Consider the following 16217-nt stretch of genomic DNA (forward strand, 5'->3'; position numbering starts at 1 on the left):
GCAGGAACTACGAATAGTGGTGGGGGTGGGGGGTAGGGCACTGAGATGAGAGGCGGCAAGGAGGGCTGTTGCGGTGGGGGAGGGAGAGGAGTAGAGACTTATACAGTATTTTTTAAGAAAACAAAACGTATTTTTTAGGATTTTTTCTGGAGTTTGGGGTTTTAGTTTTTCTGCTTTTGTTTTCCACAAAATAAAAAAAAAAAACAACTTTTTCTTCTTTATACTCTATCTGGCAACTGCGTGTAAATGACTATCCCACCCTAGACCACCTCACCCTCTGATGCAATTTTCTAAGTACCCAGAGGACACAACTCACGCAGGTCTCATGCCTGAAGGAGCCTTGAGAGGGGAAGGGGAGTGTGACAAGTGGGCTCCTCTGGCCAGAGACCCTCCCAGTTCTGCATCCTCAACTCCTGGCAGATACCTCACAGCCCAAGTGTTCCGTGATTATTTGGCGGAGGTGTTAACAAATGACCTACTCTAGTTGAGTTTGGTATCACGGCTAGGGATGGGGCATAGGCGTGATCATTGTGCCCACCAAAATTGTAAGCTGGAGCCTGAGTTTGGGCGTTTTTGGTCTGGGGAACGGGTTCCTGTCCTGAAGAAAGATAAAAACTACTGGGTTAAGATGCGGAGAAGACTACAATTCCCAGAAAGCTCTGGAATAGTTCTTAACCGAAGAGAACTACAGTTCCCAGAAGGCCTTGAATTGGCCTCAGATGCCCTATACCCTATCCACTTGCCTGTGTCAAATATCGCATGTGAGATACAGCCATTTTCCAAACTTTGACCAGATGTAAATACCTAAAGAGATGGTACTCTAAATACTGCTTTCAAAGTTGTGTGTCCTGGTGTAATATCACTCATACTTCCACTGTCGGCTGGGCTATGACCAACGGAGTGCCTGCTGTGCTTGTGAAGTGTTTGGCAAAAAAAGTTTACTTATTAGAGTGTTACCAGACAGTAATGACTCGGGCCTCTGGGGGCTTACCTGGATCTCTAGTGCATGTGGTGGCGTGACATGTCTGGCCTAAATGGAAGAGACATTTAGCCCCAGGTTTTCAAAAGGGATCGCTGCTCCAGGGGACACTTGAAACTGCATGCTAGAACCAGCGAAGAGTAAAGGTGTCCTCCGCGCGTCCCCATCGCCCCCTTCTTGCTCGTTAGAGAAGCAAGGCCAAAACTGAGGCCGAGTCTTCTATCTAGTGACCGAGAAGCTAGAAAGGAACCAGAAGCGGGAGAAGCACACATGGGCAGGACTGGAAATACAGCCAGTGCCGAGAGCCGGGAGGCTCAGTCGCTCCGCTAGTTACCTAAAGCCAGGTGGCAGATGGAGAAGCCACACCTGGACCCAGGCGTGCCTCGCCTTCGGTTCCCAGCTAAGCTGAGGCCAGGAATGGCAGGAATTCTCCCCGGCAGCCCCCAGCTTAGTACAGGAACTGCCATGTCTGAGGCCGCCCTCCGGGGAAAATGGCCAGAAAATGCGTAGTGGCTCCTTTAAGGCTCCTCCTAGCCCTCCTACTCGCCCACGTGACCCGGGGCGGCCGCGCGCCGGCTCGGCCCCCAGCGCAAGCGGCGATGGCGGCGGCGGCGGGAGCTGCAGCGGCGGCGGCCGCCGAGGTGCGGAAGGGGAGGGGGAGAGGCGGGTGCATGCCCGCGCGCGCGCCCGGGGGAAGCGCGCGCCCGTGCAATGCTCCGGGGGTGCATCGGGGCCGGGGGGCCCGGGCGAGACTTGCAGCAATCCGGAGGGCCAGCACCGGGGGCGGATGAGGGGACCAGGGGGTGGGAGGTGGGGGGAGTGGGCACCGAGGCGCGCGTGCAGCCGCCGGCTGCCCCCGAGTGGGCAGCGGGCGCCGGCGCCCCAGGAACACGCGCGAGGGGCACGAGGGGCCGTCCACCGGGCTGGGGGACAGCGGGTGCTGGAGGGGTTGGTGCCCGGGGTCCCCGCGGCCTGGGGGACAAAGGGGGAGAGGCGCGTGCAGCCGGGAGGAGGGGGCGGGGCCGGGGTGCGGAGGCCCCGCCCCCTCCCCCTCCTCTCTTCTCGGTCCCTGAGATGCGGGGTTTACCGAGAGGGAGGGGGCTGATGCGGGCCCGGGGGAGGGGTCGTGCGGCCCCTCCGGGCAGCCGTGGCCGCGGAAGGGGGGGGCCCCATAGAGGAAGAGGTAGGCCCCGGAGCCTCCTGTCTCTTCCCAGGGCCCAGGCGTCCTGGGCCCCTCAACTTCCTACGGGACTGACCAGCTCTCCTATCCCTTGTGTCCCCTCCCAGGGGGAGGCCCCCGCTGAGATGGGGGCGCTGGTGCTGGAGAAGGAGCCCAGAGGAGCCACCGAGAGAGGTGAGTGCAGCAGAAACAGGCCCAATTGGACCTTCACCTCCGCCAGCACAGGATCTCTTGAGCCCTTAGCCCTGAACTTTTTCTCTTCCATTACAGTTCATGGCTCTTTGGGGGACACCCCTCGTAGTGAGGAGATCCTGCCCAAGGCCAACCCCGACTCCCTGGAGACTGCTGGTCCCTCATCCCCAGCCTCTGTCACGGTCACCGTCGGCGATGAGGGGGCTGACACACCTGTAGGGGCCACACCACTCATTGGGGATGAACCCGAGAATCTCGAGGGAGATGGGGACCTCCATGGGGGCCGCATCCTGATGGGTGAGAGGCCAGGGAGCCTGGGGGTGAGGTGGGGCATTCTCTGACTTTGTCTTCCCTCTTATCTTGTCTCCTGCCTGCTTGCCTGTGTTTTTCAGGCCATGCCACGAAGTCATTCCCGTCTTCCCCCAGTAAGGGGGGTGCTTGTCCCAGCCGAGCCAAGATGTCAATGACAGGGGCCGGAAAATCACCCCCATCAGTTCAGAGTTTGGCTATGAGGCTGCTGAGTATGCCGGGGGCCCAGGGGGCAACAGCAGCAGGGCCTGAACCCCCTCCGGCCACAGCCAGCCCGGAGGGGCAGCCCAAGGTCCATCGAGCGAGGAAAACCATGTCCAAACCAGGAAATGGACAGGTGAGGCTTAGGGGGAGGTTTGCGGGGGTGGGAGAGACAGGGTAATTAACCGTAAAACTCTTGTGGGCCGCTTTTTTACAATTTACCTTCAGGTGTTTTCTTCTCCAGTCACTGCTTCACATATTTGCCAAGGCGCTACTGTGTGTCAGTTTCTCTACTGGGGCTTAATCTGGAACAGACAGGTTTCTATCTTCCTGGGGTTTACATTCTTAGGCAGAGGGGAGTAGAAAACACTAATGCTAAAGAGTTAATTATGTAGTTAATGTCTTAATTACTCTTATAATAATGACTAGAGAAACTTCAAACCACTTTTCCTTTCTACCTCAAAGCAGGCCCCAAGGGAACTTCTCCCTTCTTTGAAACTGCCCCTGCTGTTTTAAAGGTTTTACTATGAATCTCTACAGGGAAGGAGCTGAGGGCCACAGAAACATCCGAGGAGGGAAATGACAAGAGCCCCAGAATCTCAGAAGCTTTATGACAGTGTTTTTAGGGCTCTTGGCATCAGTGTTAGATGTGGGATGTGCTTGACACAATTCTTATTATTGGCGCAGAACTTCAGATGGCATTTTTTGAGGGTGTGGCTCACCACCCCACCCCGACCTGGGCCTTGGCTCTAAGCTAATCCAGGCAGAACCATAGATGCTCCCTGCCCCTAAGCGTGCTCCCTCTCTGCCCCCAGCCCCCAGTCCCTGAGAAGCGGCCCCCTGAAGTGCAGCATTTCCGCATGAGTGATGACGTGCACTCGCTGGGGAAGGTGACCTCAGGTCAGTCCCACCCCCTACCTACCTGCAGCTTGCTATGGCCTGTGCTAAGGGTTTAGAGTACAGGCCTCACTCCTTTCTCTCTTTCCAGATGTGGCCAAAAGGAGGAAGCTGAACTCAGGAGGTGGCCTGGTGAGCCAGGAGAGGCAGGGAACAGGGCCTGGGCCTCTCCGCCTGGGGGGCTGCTAGGAGGGATCCTAGGAGCTGGGGCTCCATCTCGCCCTCAAGGGAAATGGGGTGTTGGTGAGGGAGTGCCAGCAGCTTCAATTTTTTTCTTTAAATCTTTTTCTAGTCAGAGGAGTTGGGTTCTGCACGGGGTTCGAGAGAAGTGACCCTGGAGAAGGGGGACCCCGGGTCCCTGGAGGAGTGGGAAACGGTGGTGGGGGATGACTTCAGCCTCTACTACGATTCCTACTCTGTGGATGAGCGGGTGGACTCTGACAGCAAGGTGAGAGGGAGCCAGCCGCCCTCCCGGCCAGTGCTCCCCCACGTCCAGGGCTCGCTCTCCAATCTTCCTGCCCCACTTTCTTCTCTCTTTCCTTTTCTGAACGCCCACTAACTCACTGCCCCATACTGTCTGTAACTTATTTCCAGCGTGTGCTCTACCCCATACCATCCCCTTGCACCTCTCCACAGTGAAAATCACCATCCTGGACTTCGGGTTTAACATCCCATTTTATGGTTTATTTGTTGTTTGTTTGCTTGTTTATTCCTTTGTTCCTTGTTTGGTTTTGTTTCACATATATGTCTGTCTATGCAGCAGGATGCTTAGTCTTGCCTGTTTTGCTTTTCATTCGTTTTATCGTGGAAACTTTCAAATATACACAAAAGAATAGAATAGTGAGCCCCCGGGTAGCCATCACCCAGCTCTAAGGATTATCAATACACAGCTGACCTTGACTCATCTCTTCCTCCCCAACACCCACACTTACTGGATTGTTTCAGAGCAAATCGCAGATACCATATCATTTTATCTAGAAATATTTCCACAAGTATCTCTAAACATAAGACCTCTTTCTGTTTCTAAAAAATTTACAAATAATTTTTTTTTTCCGCCGTGCGGTATGTGGGGATCATAGTTCCCCAGCCAGGGATCAAACCCATGCCCCCTGCAGTGGAAGCGGGGAGCCCTTCCACTGGACCACCAGGGAAGTCCCTACAAATGATGCTTTAACACCATCACCTTGCTACCAGTCAGTCTTCACATTTTCTCGGTTGTTTCATAAATGAGTTTTCGTCTGTCGGGTTTCAGTGGGGTCCACACATTGATTTGATTATTTTTCTTAGGTCTCTCTTGATGTATAGGTTCCCTATTTAAAAAAAAAAAAAAACAAACTTGCCATTTATTTATTGAAGAAACCAAGTCGGTTATCCTACAGAATTCTTCACATTTAGGAGTTGGCTGTTTGGGTGGGGATTAACACATAACTCTCTGCCCAATGTTGCATCCCATCAGGCGTGGAACATTTGGTCTTTTATTAGTGAAGTTAAGATCAGTGGATTCAGGGGATATCAGCCTGACTTCATTATAGCGTTTCTAGTTTTTTTTGTTTTTTTTAATCTTTGGCTGTGTTGGGTCTTCGTTGCGTGGGCTTTCTCTAGTTGTGGCGAGCGGGGGCTACTCTTTGTTGCAGTGCGTGGACTTCTCATCGCAGAGGCTTCTCTTCTTGCAGAGCATGGGCTCTAGGTGCACGGGCTTTAGTAGTTGTGGTACGTGGGCTCAGTAGTTGTGGCTCGCGGGCTCTAGAGCACAGGCTCAGTAGTTGTGGCGCACGGGCTTAGTTGCTCCTCAGCATGTGATTTCTTCCCGGACCAGGGCTCGAACCCATGTCCCCTGCATTGGCAGGCAGATTCTTAACCGCTGCACCACCAGGGAAGCCCCTCTAATTCGTTTTTCATTTAGTGTATTCAGTCTTGCCTCTTTATGAGCTTCATCAAGAGTCTTCTACTATACGTGTGTTATCTAGAACGTATTCCTTTCTTTTCCTGTTTACTATTATGTTGCAAAGATTCATCATGTTGTTGCATGTCACCATAGCGCCTTTTTTTTTTTTTTTTTTTTTGCGGTACATGGGCCTCTCACTGTTGTGGCCTCTCCCATTGCGGAGCACAGGCTCCGAACACACAGGCTCAGTGGCCATGGCTCACGGGCCCAGCCGCTCCGCGGCATGTGGGATCCTCCCGGACCGGGGCACGAACCCGTGTCCCCTGCATCGGCAGGCGGACTCTCAACCACTGCGCCACCAGGGAAGCCCCAGCACCTTATTTTTTATTACAGTATAATATGCTACACCTCCTCTCCGTATCCAGCCCTTTCCTTCCTTTCCTGTTCACACTCATCATCACCACGGAGCCATCCGTGGAGAATTGTTGTTTTCTTGATCCAGCCTCATTCTCTGAGTCCCGGGGGTCGGATGTGTCCTGCTCTGCCTGTCTCCCATGTTCCCCCCAGCAGACAGCTGTGGCCTGGGGGTCACTGTTTCTTCAGCCTCGCTTTGCCTCTCTTCCAGTCTGAGGTCGAAGCTCTGGCTGAACAACTGAGTGAGGAAGAGGAAGAGGAGGAGGAGGAAGAGGAGGAGGAGGAAGAGGAGGAAGAGGAAGAGGAAGAGGAGGAGGAAGATGAAGAGTCAGGCAATCAGTCTGACAGGGTAGAACTGGAGGCTGGCGTCCCCGGAGGAGTGGGGACTTTGGGGACAGCGGTCTGAGTCCTCAAAGGAGGCGTTTATGGGCTGGGGGCCGGGCTCTTTAACGCTCTTCCTCCCCCCCAGAGTGGTTCCAGCGGCCGGCGCAAAGCCAAAAAGAAATGGCGGAAGGACAGCCCGTGGGTGAAGCCATCACGGAAACGGCGGAAGCGGGAGCCTCCGAGGGCCAAGGAGCCACGAGGTGAGAAGGCTCCTCTGTTTCAGGGTCCCCTCCTGCAGCCCCCTCCTGGTCCCCAGAGAGCATGCACGCACACACACGCTAGCATGCATGCCCGCATGTACCCCCGCATCCAGGCACCTGTGAGCTCGCACTCTCACTCTCTCTGTCTCTGTGTCAGGAGTGAATGGTGTGGGCTCCTCAGGCCCCAGTGAGTACATGGAGGTCCCTCTGGGGTCCCTGGAGCTGCCCAGCGAGGGGACCCTCTCTCCCAACCACGCTGGTAATTGCCAATTGCCGGGATAGGGAGCCACTAGGGGGCGCCCTCGGGGCCGGAGGGAATGGGGAGGAGGGGAACCCCGCTGGAGCTGGGGTGTCCGTGGCCAGACTTTGGGGGTTCTGGAGCACGGAGGGAAAGTCAGGGCGGGGGTGAGAGGCCCCAGGAGGGGTCCTGGTGGGTGAGAGGCTGGGCCTCCCTCAGCTCCCTCTATCCTCCATCCAAGGGGTGTCCAATGACACATCTTCGCTGGAGACAGAGCGTGGGTTTGAGGAGTTGCCCCTCTGCAGCTGCCGCATGGAGGCACCCAAGATAGACCGCATCAGCGAGAGAGCGGGGCACAAGTGCATGGCCACGGAGAGCGTGGATGGAGAGGTGGGCCTCTGGGCTGGTAGGTGACAGGGCATCCAGCCCCAGAGCCCAGCCTCACCTTCTGTCACCCATCCTCACTGCACACAGCTGTCGGGCTGCAACGCTGCAATCCTGAAGCGGGAGACCATGAGACCGTCCAGCCGCGTGGCACTGATGGTGCTCTGTGAGACCCACCGTGCCCGCATGGTCAAACACCACTGCTGCCCAGGCTGTGGCTACTTCTGCACGGCGGTGAGTGACCAGTGGGGCAGACAGGCAGCATGCCCCATGGGGGTAGGGGCTCCCAGAGCCTGGCCACATTGTTTTCCTGCCCCCAGGGCACCTTCCTGGAGTGTCACCCCGACTTCCGAGTGGCCCACCGCTTCCACAAGGCCTGTGTGTCCCAGCTGAACGGGATGGTCTTCTGTCCCCACTGTGGGGAGGATGCATCTGAGGCCCAGGAGGTGACCATCCCCCGGGGGGATGGGGTGACCCCACCGGCTGGCACTGCAGCCCCTGCCCCCCCGCCCCTGGCCCAGGATGCCCCTGGGAGAGCGGACACTTCCCAGCCCAGGTACTGGCTTTGCCCTTCCCTTCTGTCTGCTCCCTGCCCCAGTCCCCGTCTCCCCTGAACGTTCACGCCTTCTCCCACAGCGCCCGGATGCGAGGACAGGGGGAGCCCCGGCGTCCACCCTGCGACCCCCTGACTGACACCATCGACAGCTCGGGGCCCTCCCTAACCCTGCCCAATGGGGGCTGCCTCTCAGCTGTGGGGCTGCCACCTGGCCCAGGCCGGGAGGCCCTGGAAAAGGCCCTGGTCATCCAGGAGTCAGAGAGGTGAGTAGGGGTTTCCCTCAGGCACAGCAGCTAGGACCGGGGCTGGAAGTGTGGAGCTGCAGGTGTGGGGACCGATGCTTGAATCTGGGGAGTCAACCCCCTCTCCCTCCCTCACCACGGCAGGCGGAAGAAACTCCGTTTCCACCCCCGGCAGCTGTACCTGTCCGTGAAGCAGGGGGAGCTGCAGAAGGTGATCCTGATGCTGTGTGAGTATCACTCCTTCGTTCAGCAAACCCTGCCTGAGCACCGATTATGTACCAGTCACTGGACTCGGGGCCAGGACGGCAGCAATGAGGGACATCGTCCTTGCCCTGAAGGACTTCGTGTGATGGGGGAATAACCTGTGATGATGGGGACTGGGGACTGTTCTGAGTGCTTTGCACGTTCACTCACTTAAATCTTCCCAGCGGAGGCCCAGAGAGGTTAACTACCTTGCCCAGTGCACAGCAGTACTAAGGGGCAGGGGCAGGGCCGTTTGAACTCAGGCAGAGCTGGTGCTCTTAACTTCTTACCCTGATCAGTGCCATGCTGCAGTGCAGGTGAGCACAAAGAAGGCCCAGGAGGGCCCCTGACTCAGGTTGGGGCCCTGAGAAACCTTCCTGGAGGAGGTGCCACCCGCCCCCTAGCTTGCTTACCACCTGTCCCTCCCTCTCCCGGTGTGGCGGGCCCTCCCCGCAGTGGACAACCTGGACCCCAACTTCCAGAGCGACCAGCAGAGCAAGCGCACACCCCTGCACGCGGCTGCCCAGAAGGGCTCTGTGGAGATCTGCCACGTACTGCTGCAGGTCAGCGCGGGCCCAGCCCTAGGACCCCCTCCCCTGCCCAGCCCCTCCCTGGTGCCAGCCTGCGTGCCCCCTCCTTGCAGGCTGGGGCGAACATCAATGCTGTGGACAAGCAGCAGCGGACGCCGCTGATGGAGGCCGTGGTGAACAACCACCTGGAGGTGGCTCGCTACATGGTGCAGCGCGGGGGCTGCGTCTACAGCAAGGTGCGCGGCCGGGCAGGCCGGGGCTGGGGCTCAAGGCCTGGGCTTGAGGTGCCAGCCAGCCGGCTCATCTGCCTGCATCGCCCTCAGGAGGAAGACGGCTCCACCTGCCTCCACCACGCAGCCAAAATTGGGAATCTGGAGATGGTCAGCCTGCTGCTCGGCACGGGACAGGTGGACGTCAACGCCCAGGTCAGCGGCCGGGCTTCTGGCCCAGCCCCCTGGGGTCCTTGCCTCAGCCTCAGGCTTTAGGTCCCCTTTCTCCCTCGTCTGACCTTCGACCCTTTCCCTGCATTTCACACTGTTCCAGTCTGTCCCCGTCTCTTTTTCCCCCTTCATTTGTATTTCTCTTCATTCTCTTCTGTTTTCTTTTTTCTCTTTATCACTTTTCAAAATGAGTTGCGGCCTTCATCTCTGGAACTGTCCAGTGAGATTCCTTACTAAGTCAGTTTTTCGTGTGTTGGAGGTGTTTTAGTCTGTGTCATTCTTCTTGATCTTTGGGTTTTTTTATTTAATTAATTTTTATTGGAGCATAGTTGCTTTACAATGTTGTGTTAGTTTCTTCCGTACAGCAAAATGAATCAGCTATACATACACATGCATCCTGTCTTTTTTGGATTTCCTTCCCATTTAGGTCACCACAGTGTGTTAGGTTCCCTGTGCTATGCAGTATGTCCTCATTAGTTGTCTATTTTATACATAGTATCAATAGCGTATATGTGTCAATCCCAATCTCCCAGTTCCTCCCACCCTCCCCTTGGTATCCACACATTTGTTCTCTACGTCTGTGTCTCTTTCTGCTTTGCAAATAAGATCATCTATACCATTTTTCTAGATTCCACATATATGAGTTAATATACGATATTTGTTTTTCTCTTTCTGATTTCCTCCACTCTGTAGGACACTCTCTAGGTCCATCCGTGTCTCTACAAATGACCCAATTTTGTTCCTTTTTATGGCTGAGTAATATTCCATTGTATCTTTGTGCCATATCTTCTTTATCTATTTCTCTGTTGATGGACACTTAGGTTGCTTCCTTATCCTGGCTGTTGTAAATAGCGCTGCAGTGAACATTGGGGTGCCCTTCTTGATCTTTGAATTATTCTGTCCCTTGTCCAGAAGAAGCCCCTTGCCATAGGCTCCTGTGACTTTTGAAATGACCCAGTGGCCTTTGAGAGCATCCTTTTCAGCACCTATCCTGCCCCCAACTCAGGATCTACCATTTCTCTAAGAAACTCTGGTTCCTTTAAATGGGAAATATTTTTTAGAGACTACAGTTTGTGTACCTAGGGGTGGTCATTGTCGTTGGGTCCCTGCTTCTAGGACTTTTGAGTGGGCTGATCGAGGAAATAATGTATTTTTTCTTTTAATTTTTTATTTTTTTTAAATTTATTTATTTATGTATTTATTTATTGGCTGTGTTGGGTCTTCTTTGCTGCACGCGGGCTTTCCCTAGCTGCGGTGAGCGGGGGCTACTCTTTGTTGCGGCGAGCAGGCTTCTCATTACGGTGGCTTCTCTTTGTTGCGGAGCACGGGCTCTAGGCGCGCGGGCTGCAGTAGTTGTGGCTCGTGGCCTCAGTAGTTGTGGCTTGCGGGCTCTAGAGCGCAGGCTCAGTAGTTGTGGCGCACGGGCTTAGTTGCTCCGTGGCATGTGGGATCTTCCTGGACCAGGGCTCGAACCTGTGTCCCCTGCGTTGGCCCGCAGATTCTTAACCACCGCGCCACCAGGGAAGTCCCAAGGAAATACATACTTTTTAAAAAGAGAAAAATCACTTCGCGGCCTTGAGCAATAGACGTTTACTAGTCCCATCTTGTAAACGAGGAAACTGAGACCCAGAGCCGTTAAATGATTTGCCCAGGGTTCCACAGACTGTGAGTGGTGGGACTCTGAGTGTGAGTCTAGCTCCGGAGCCTGTGCTCTTGACCCCATCTGTTTGGGTGAGCAGGGCTGGAGCTGCCTCTCCACGCTCCTCCTTCCCCCCCACCCACAGGACAGTGGGGGGTGGACGCCCATCATCTGGGCCGCAGAGCACAAGCACATCGAGGTGATCCGCATGCTGCTGACACGGGGTGCCGACGTCACCCTCACAGACAATGTGAGAGTTTGGTCGGGATACGGGAGGTGGGTTCAGCCCCCCCGCCCCTGAGCAAGGTGCCGGCTGGGTTCACACCTCTCCCCCTGCCACCTCCACAGGAGGAGAACATCTGCCTGCACTGGGCCTCGTTCACCGGCAGCGCCGCCATCGCAGAGGTTCTCCTGAATGCCCGCTGCGACCTCCACGCTGTCAACTACCACGGGGACACGCCCCTACACATCGCAGCCCGGGAGAGCTACCACGACTGCGTGCTGTGAGTCTCCACCCCTCCCCCACCTGGACACTCCTCTGCCCCCTCTCACAGCCCCGGACCCCACAGGCTTCCCGTCCCCTCCCAGGTTGTTCCTGTCACGTGGGGCAAACCCTGAGCTGCGGAACAAGGAGGGGGACACGGCGTGGGACCTGACCCCCGAGCGCTCTGACGTGTGGTTTGCACTCCAGCTCAACCGCAAGCTGCGGCTCGGGGTGGGAAATCGGGCCATCCGCACTGAGAAGATCATCTGCCGGTGAGCCTGGGCTCTGTCTTTACCCGGAGCGACCTCCGCCCCCTCCCCTGGCCCCTAGAATCCTCTGAGCCCCCCAAACCACCTCTGCCCCCCATCCGCCTGCCACACGCACACGTCAACTAGATGCACCAAATAAAAACAGGGACCATCCAGCTGAATTAGAATTTCGGGTGAACAGCGCATACTTTTTTAACGTTAGGAGGGTCCCATGCAGTATTTGGGACATACCTGTACTGAAAAATTGTTCCTTGATACCCTGAAATTCAGATTTCACTGAGTGTCCTGCCTTTGATCTGGGAACCTTACTCCCCACGCCCCAGTGAACCCCCAGAACCACCCTCTTCCCTCACCCAGCCCTCTCCCCACCTAGGGGAGTCCTCACCCACCTCCATCTCCCCTCCTGCCAGGGACGTGGCTCGGGGCTATGAGAACGTGCCCATTCCCTGTGTCAACGGTGTGGATGGGGAGCCCTGCCCCGAGGATTACAAGTACATCTCGGAGAACTGCGAGACGTCCACCATGAACATCGACCGCAACATCACCCACCTACAGGTGAGTGCAGGGCCCTCCCTGGGCCCTCCTCCCAAAGGGACACCCAGAGCCACCAAGTACAGCTGGGCACACTGTGGGCCAACGAGGGCACCTGGCCAAGGTGGTGGGGCTGAAAGGGAGCTCCGATGTGGGCTTGCATCCACCTAGGGAGGGCGTCCTTTTTCTAGGACACGTGAAGGTATCACATGGGCTCATGGTGGCCCTAGAGACACCCCCATCAGCAACATCTTGATTCCCCCTCATCCCGGGACCATCACCATCACTGTCCTACAAGGTGGACCCTAGAGAAAGGACAGCAGTTGTGGGGCAGGGAGCACTGGAAGCTGAGGGGCCGAGGCCAATTCTGGGGGGTGAGCTGACCCTACCTCCCGCCCCAGCACTGCACATGCGTGGATGACTGCTCCAGCTCCAACTGCCTGTGTGGCCAGCTCAGCATTCGCTGCTGGTATGACAAGGTACGTGCCCTCGCCCTGGCCGCACACACACTCATCCACTCCTTTGGGGGAGCTGCCCTCTGACACCAACTCTCTGGGACCTTGTCCCTCACCTTCTACCCTGTGGGGGAAGCAGCAAAGAGGGCAGGGCGAGACCTGGGATTCCTAGGCTGTTGCCAGGACAGAGAGGGGCCTGGCCCAGATATATGCAAACACAGGGCGAGGGTTGCGTGTTTCCTGTTGGATAAACTAAGAGCATATGTGGCCTCCCCCAGCCTGTCCTCCCTGTGTCTGGGTTGGGGTCAGCAGTGGATTTTTCTGTGAAGTCTTGGGAGTCCTGGGCAGCTGAGGTGGGCACCACACAGAAACCACTGTCCTCCCCTCCCTCAACCCCAGGACGGGCGGCTGCTCCAGGAATTTAACAAGATCGAGCCCCCGCTGATTTTTGAGTGTAACCAGGCGTGCTCCTGCTGGAGAAACTGCAAGAACCGGGTAGTGCAGAGTGGCATCAAGTGAGGCCCAGCCCCTCAGCTCCCCTCGCTCCCCTTTCTCCTTTCTCCCCCTCGGGGCGCTTCCAGGTCACGCCACTGAATATCACCCTCTCTCCCACCCCCAGGGTGCGACTGCAGCTCTACCGCACAGCCAAGATGGGCTGGGGGGTCCGAGCCCTGCAGACCATTCCCCAGGGGACTTTCATTTGCGAGTGAGTGGTGGGGAGGGGGTACTTTGGCTCCTGGGGGCGTGGGGCTGGATGCAGGGCCACGGCTGACTCCCAGGCCTCCCTCTCTGCCCTCCTCCCTGATGGGTCCCAGCTCTTCCTGCTGCCCCCACTCCAGCCAGCCTCCTCTGACCCCCATCCCCAAGCCTCCGCTCTGGCCAGACCGCAGTGCCTACGTCTCTCCCTCCCCTTCGGTGTATTTCCGACCCTCACACTCCCTCTCCCCTGCCCTTCCCAACTGCGGGAAGCCCCGGTTTCACAGACAGACAGAGCTGGGTGTCCTTGGCCAAGTTCACAACCTCTCTGAGCCTCATTTTTCTTGTCTGCAAAATGGAGGTGATAACAGCTGCCTTTCTGTCCACCTCATCAGGGGCCTCAGGCCTCTCCATCCATCAATTCTTTCTCTTCCCATTATCCGTTACCTCTTCCTTCCCCTAGCTTTTACTCCATAGCCTTCAAACGTAATCTAGGTCTCCTTTGGCCTTAAAAAAAAGAAGAAGAAAAAAAAAGAAAGAGTCCTCCAGCCCCAATTGCCTATTTAAGAGACCATTCATTTTTCCTCCATCATGTCATCTCTCAATTTGACTGAGGCAAGCGACCCCTGCCTCCTGGGCCTCAGTTTCCCCATCATCCATTCACTGCTCATCCCTGTCCACATCTGCCTTTACCCTCACCCCTCTGCTGATGCCGCCTCGCAGCAGTCCTACTCCCTGACCCGTGTGTCTCAGTCCTCATTCTCCTGGCACCTGCCACCCCCCTCAGCTCTGGCTCCCATGACACCGTCCTCACCTGCGACCCATCCATTCTTCCTCTTCACCAGCTCCTCTCCCTCTACTTTCCAAACGTGGGTGTGCTCACCCCCAGTTCTTCGTAGCTCCTGCGGCTCCGTCCCCTCCCTGCTGTCCTCACCCCTCTCCTGTCCTCAGCCCAGCGTTGCCCCCACGTGCTGGGTGATCCCTAGTCCACAAACCCCTGTGTCTACGCCTGAACAGATTTCCCCACCCAGGCCGACTGCCCACAGATACTGATCCCTTCACCCCAGAGGCTGGGCGCCGCCGCGCTCACCCGAGTCATCCTCTGGTGCGGCTCGAGCCCCTCCCTCAAACTTCCCCACCACTGCTTCTCCAGCTCATCCCTGGCCCCACTCTGTCGGTCCTGCCTGTTGATCTAGTTGTCTGGTGGGACCCCAGTGGCGGGAGTGTGTCCTGTGTGTACCCTCACGTGCCTGTGTCCCCAGGTTCCTCCTCCTGTACCCCCCTTCTGGGTGGGGGCCACCCACCCCCTCCCTCCCAGATGATGTCCGCTATCCTTGGGGGCCCACTGTGCCTTGGGTCGCCCACCCCAGTCCCAGCTGTGCTGATCTGTGAGATTCACAGACAGCTGACAAACAGTGGAAGAGGAATCCTGGGGCTGTGAGGAGAGACAGGGCCTGGAGCCTGCTCCTGGTAATGCCTGCTCACCTCCAGAACCACCACTCCCTGCCCAACAGGTATGTCGGCGAGCTGATCTCCGATGCTGAGGCTGACGTGAGAGAGGATGATTCTTACCTCTTCGACTTAGACAACAAGGTGGGCAGGAGACCCCTCTGCCGCCCTCCTCTCAGCAGATGGAAACCCGAGGAGGAGGGGCTGGGTGGTCAGCGGGGTGGGGAGGTTGGCCCAGCCAGCGGGGTGGTGGTAGATGTGACGAATGACGCCCTCCCATCAGGATGGAGAGGTGTACTGCATCGACGCCCGTTACTACGGCAACATCAGCCGCTTCATCAACCACTTGTGTGACCCCAACATCATCCCCGTGCGGGTCTTCATGCTGCACCAAGACCTGCGATTTCCACGCATTGCCTTCTTCAGCTCCCGAGACATCCGGGCCGGGGAGGAACTGGGGTGAGGCGCCCTGCGGCTCGGCCAGGGTGTGGGAGATGCAGCGAGCCCAGGACCCAAAGCGGGCGGCTGGCGAGTGCCTGGTTTCCAGGCATGGATTAGAGCAGAGCTTGTCCGATGTCACTGTAAACAGTCCTGAGCCTCACAGATTCTGAGTCAGTAGGTTTGGGATGGGGCCTGAAGAATCTTCACTTCTAACAAGCTACCAGGCAGTGCTGGTGCCGCAGGTGCATTAGAACAGGGGAGGGCTTAGAGCCCCTCCGAAGATGGGGGTGGATGCTTTGGAGTGGGTCTGGGTCCCACAGACCTCTTGTGCTTCTCTGACAGGTTTGACTATGGTGACCGCTTCTGGGACATCAAAAGCAAATATTTCACCTGCCAGTGTGGCTCTGAGAAGTGCAAGCACTCAGCTGAGGCCATTGCCCTGGAGCAGAGCCGCCTGGCCCGCCTGGATCCCCACCCCGAGCTGCTGCCTGAGCTCGGCTCCCTGCCCCCCGTCAACCCCTGAGAGAGGACCACGACCCCCACCCCAAGCCCTGGACAGCCAGCTCCGCCACTTGCTGCCCACACCTGGGGGTGCTACCGTCTCCTCTCCCCCTACCCCTTTGCACATTCCTCAGTTAGATCCCAGCCAGGCCCTGGAGGTCTGACAGCCCCTCTCTCCCAGAGCTGGTTCCTCCCTGGGAGGGTGACTTCAGGGCTGGCCACACCCCTGTTCCCCACCCTCAGCTGAAGTCTAATGAATTGAAGTTGGGTGTCTGTGCTAATCGGTTTCCTTTGTTCTCAATAAATGTTGGGTTTACAATAAACTGGGTGACTGTTGGCGGAAAAGCACACACAGCCAGAGGGAATGTGGGTCCAAGGGGCAGAAAGAGGATGAGAAGCAGGCTGGACAGGTGTGGCTGGTGTGGTTACCCTCCAGGGGAGGGGGAGGGTTGTGAGGGGATTACTGGGGGGCAGGGTC

The 16217-nt window shown here is 56.9% G+C and overlaps 1 protein-coding gene across 8 annotated transcripts; it reads left to right on the top strand.

The window, feature by feature from the left end:
- Positions 1–962: 962 nt before the first annotated feature.
- Positions 963–16062, top strand: EHMT2 (euchromatic histone lysine methyltransferase 2). Of its 8 annotated transcripts, XM_027099377.1 has the most exons (28): positions 963–1620; positions 2267–2333; positions 2430–2648; positions 2744–2997; positions 3677–3761; positions 3850–3890; positions 4051–4206; positions 6269–6406; positions 6527–6641; positions 6799–6900; positions 7121–7269; positions 7354–7497; positions 7584–7819; positions 7900–8082; positions 8206–8288; positions 8761–8867; positions 8948–9070; positions 9158–9259; positions 11059–11163; positions 11262–11416; positions 11502–11669; positions 12077–12221; positions 12599–12676; positions 13052–13167; positions 13272–13358; positions 14863–14941; positions 15081–15256; positions 15581–16062. In XM_027099377.1, the coding sequence occupies exons 1-28, from the start codon at positions 1471–1473 to the stop codon at positions 15759–15761; spliced, it is 3744 nt and encodes a 1247-aa protein (XP_026955178.1). In that variant the 5' UTR covers positions 963–1470; the 3' UTR covers positions 15762–16062. The 8 variants fall into 8 exon arrangements, 6 of the variants coding, with proteins under 6 accessions (XP_026955178.1, XP_026955177.1, XP_026955179.1 ...); XM_027099376.1 differs by lacking the exon at positions 6799–6900 and having other exon boundaries at positions 1554–1620; XM_027099372.1 differs by lacking the exon at positions 963–1620 and having other exon boundaries at positions 1797–2333.
- The last annotated feature ends 155 nt before the right edge of the window (positions 16063–16217 follow it).

The sequence above is a fragment of the Aethalodelphis obliquidens genome, unplaced genomic scaffold (genome assembly GCF_003676395.1).
Source record: "Aethalodelphis obliquidens isolate GAN/ISIS:26980383/991018 unplaced genomic scaffold, ASM367639v1 scaffold131, whole genome shotgun sequence".
NCBI lineage: Eukaryota > Metazoa > Chordata > Mammalia > Artiodactyla > Delphinidae > Aethalodelphis > Aethalodelphis obliquidens.

Excerpts from the sequence above, each read along its gene's own strand:
- EHMT2 (XM_027099372.1), top strand. The coding sequence starts at position 2,054 with ATGCGGGGTTTACCGAGAGGGAGGGGGCTGATGCGGGCCCGGGGGAGG. Across the intron at positions 3,891-4,050 it reads TGAACTCAGGAGGTGGCCTG|TCAGAGGAGTTGGGTTCTGC; the intron begins GTGAGCCAGGAG and ends ATCTTTTTCTAG. Across the intron at positions 8,289-8,760 it reads GAAGGTGATCCTGATGCTGT|TGGACAACCTGGACCCCAAC; the intron begins GTGAGTATCACT and ends CCCTCCCCGCAG.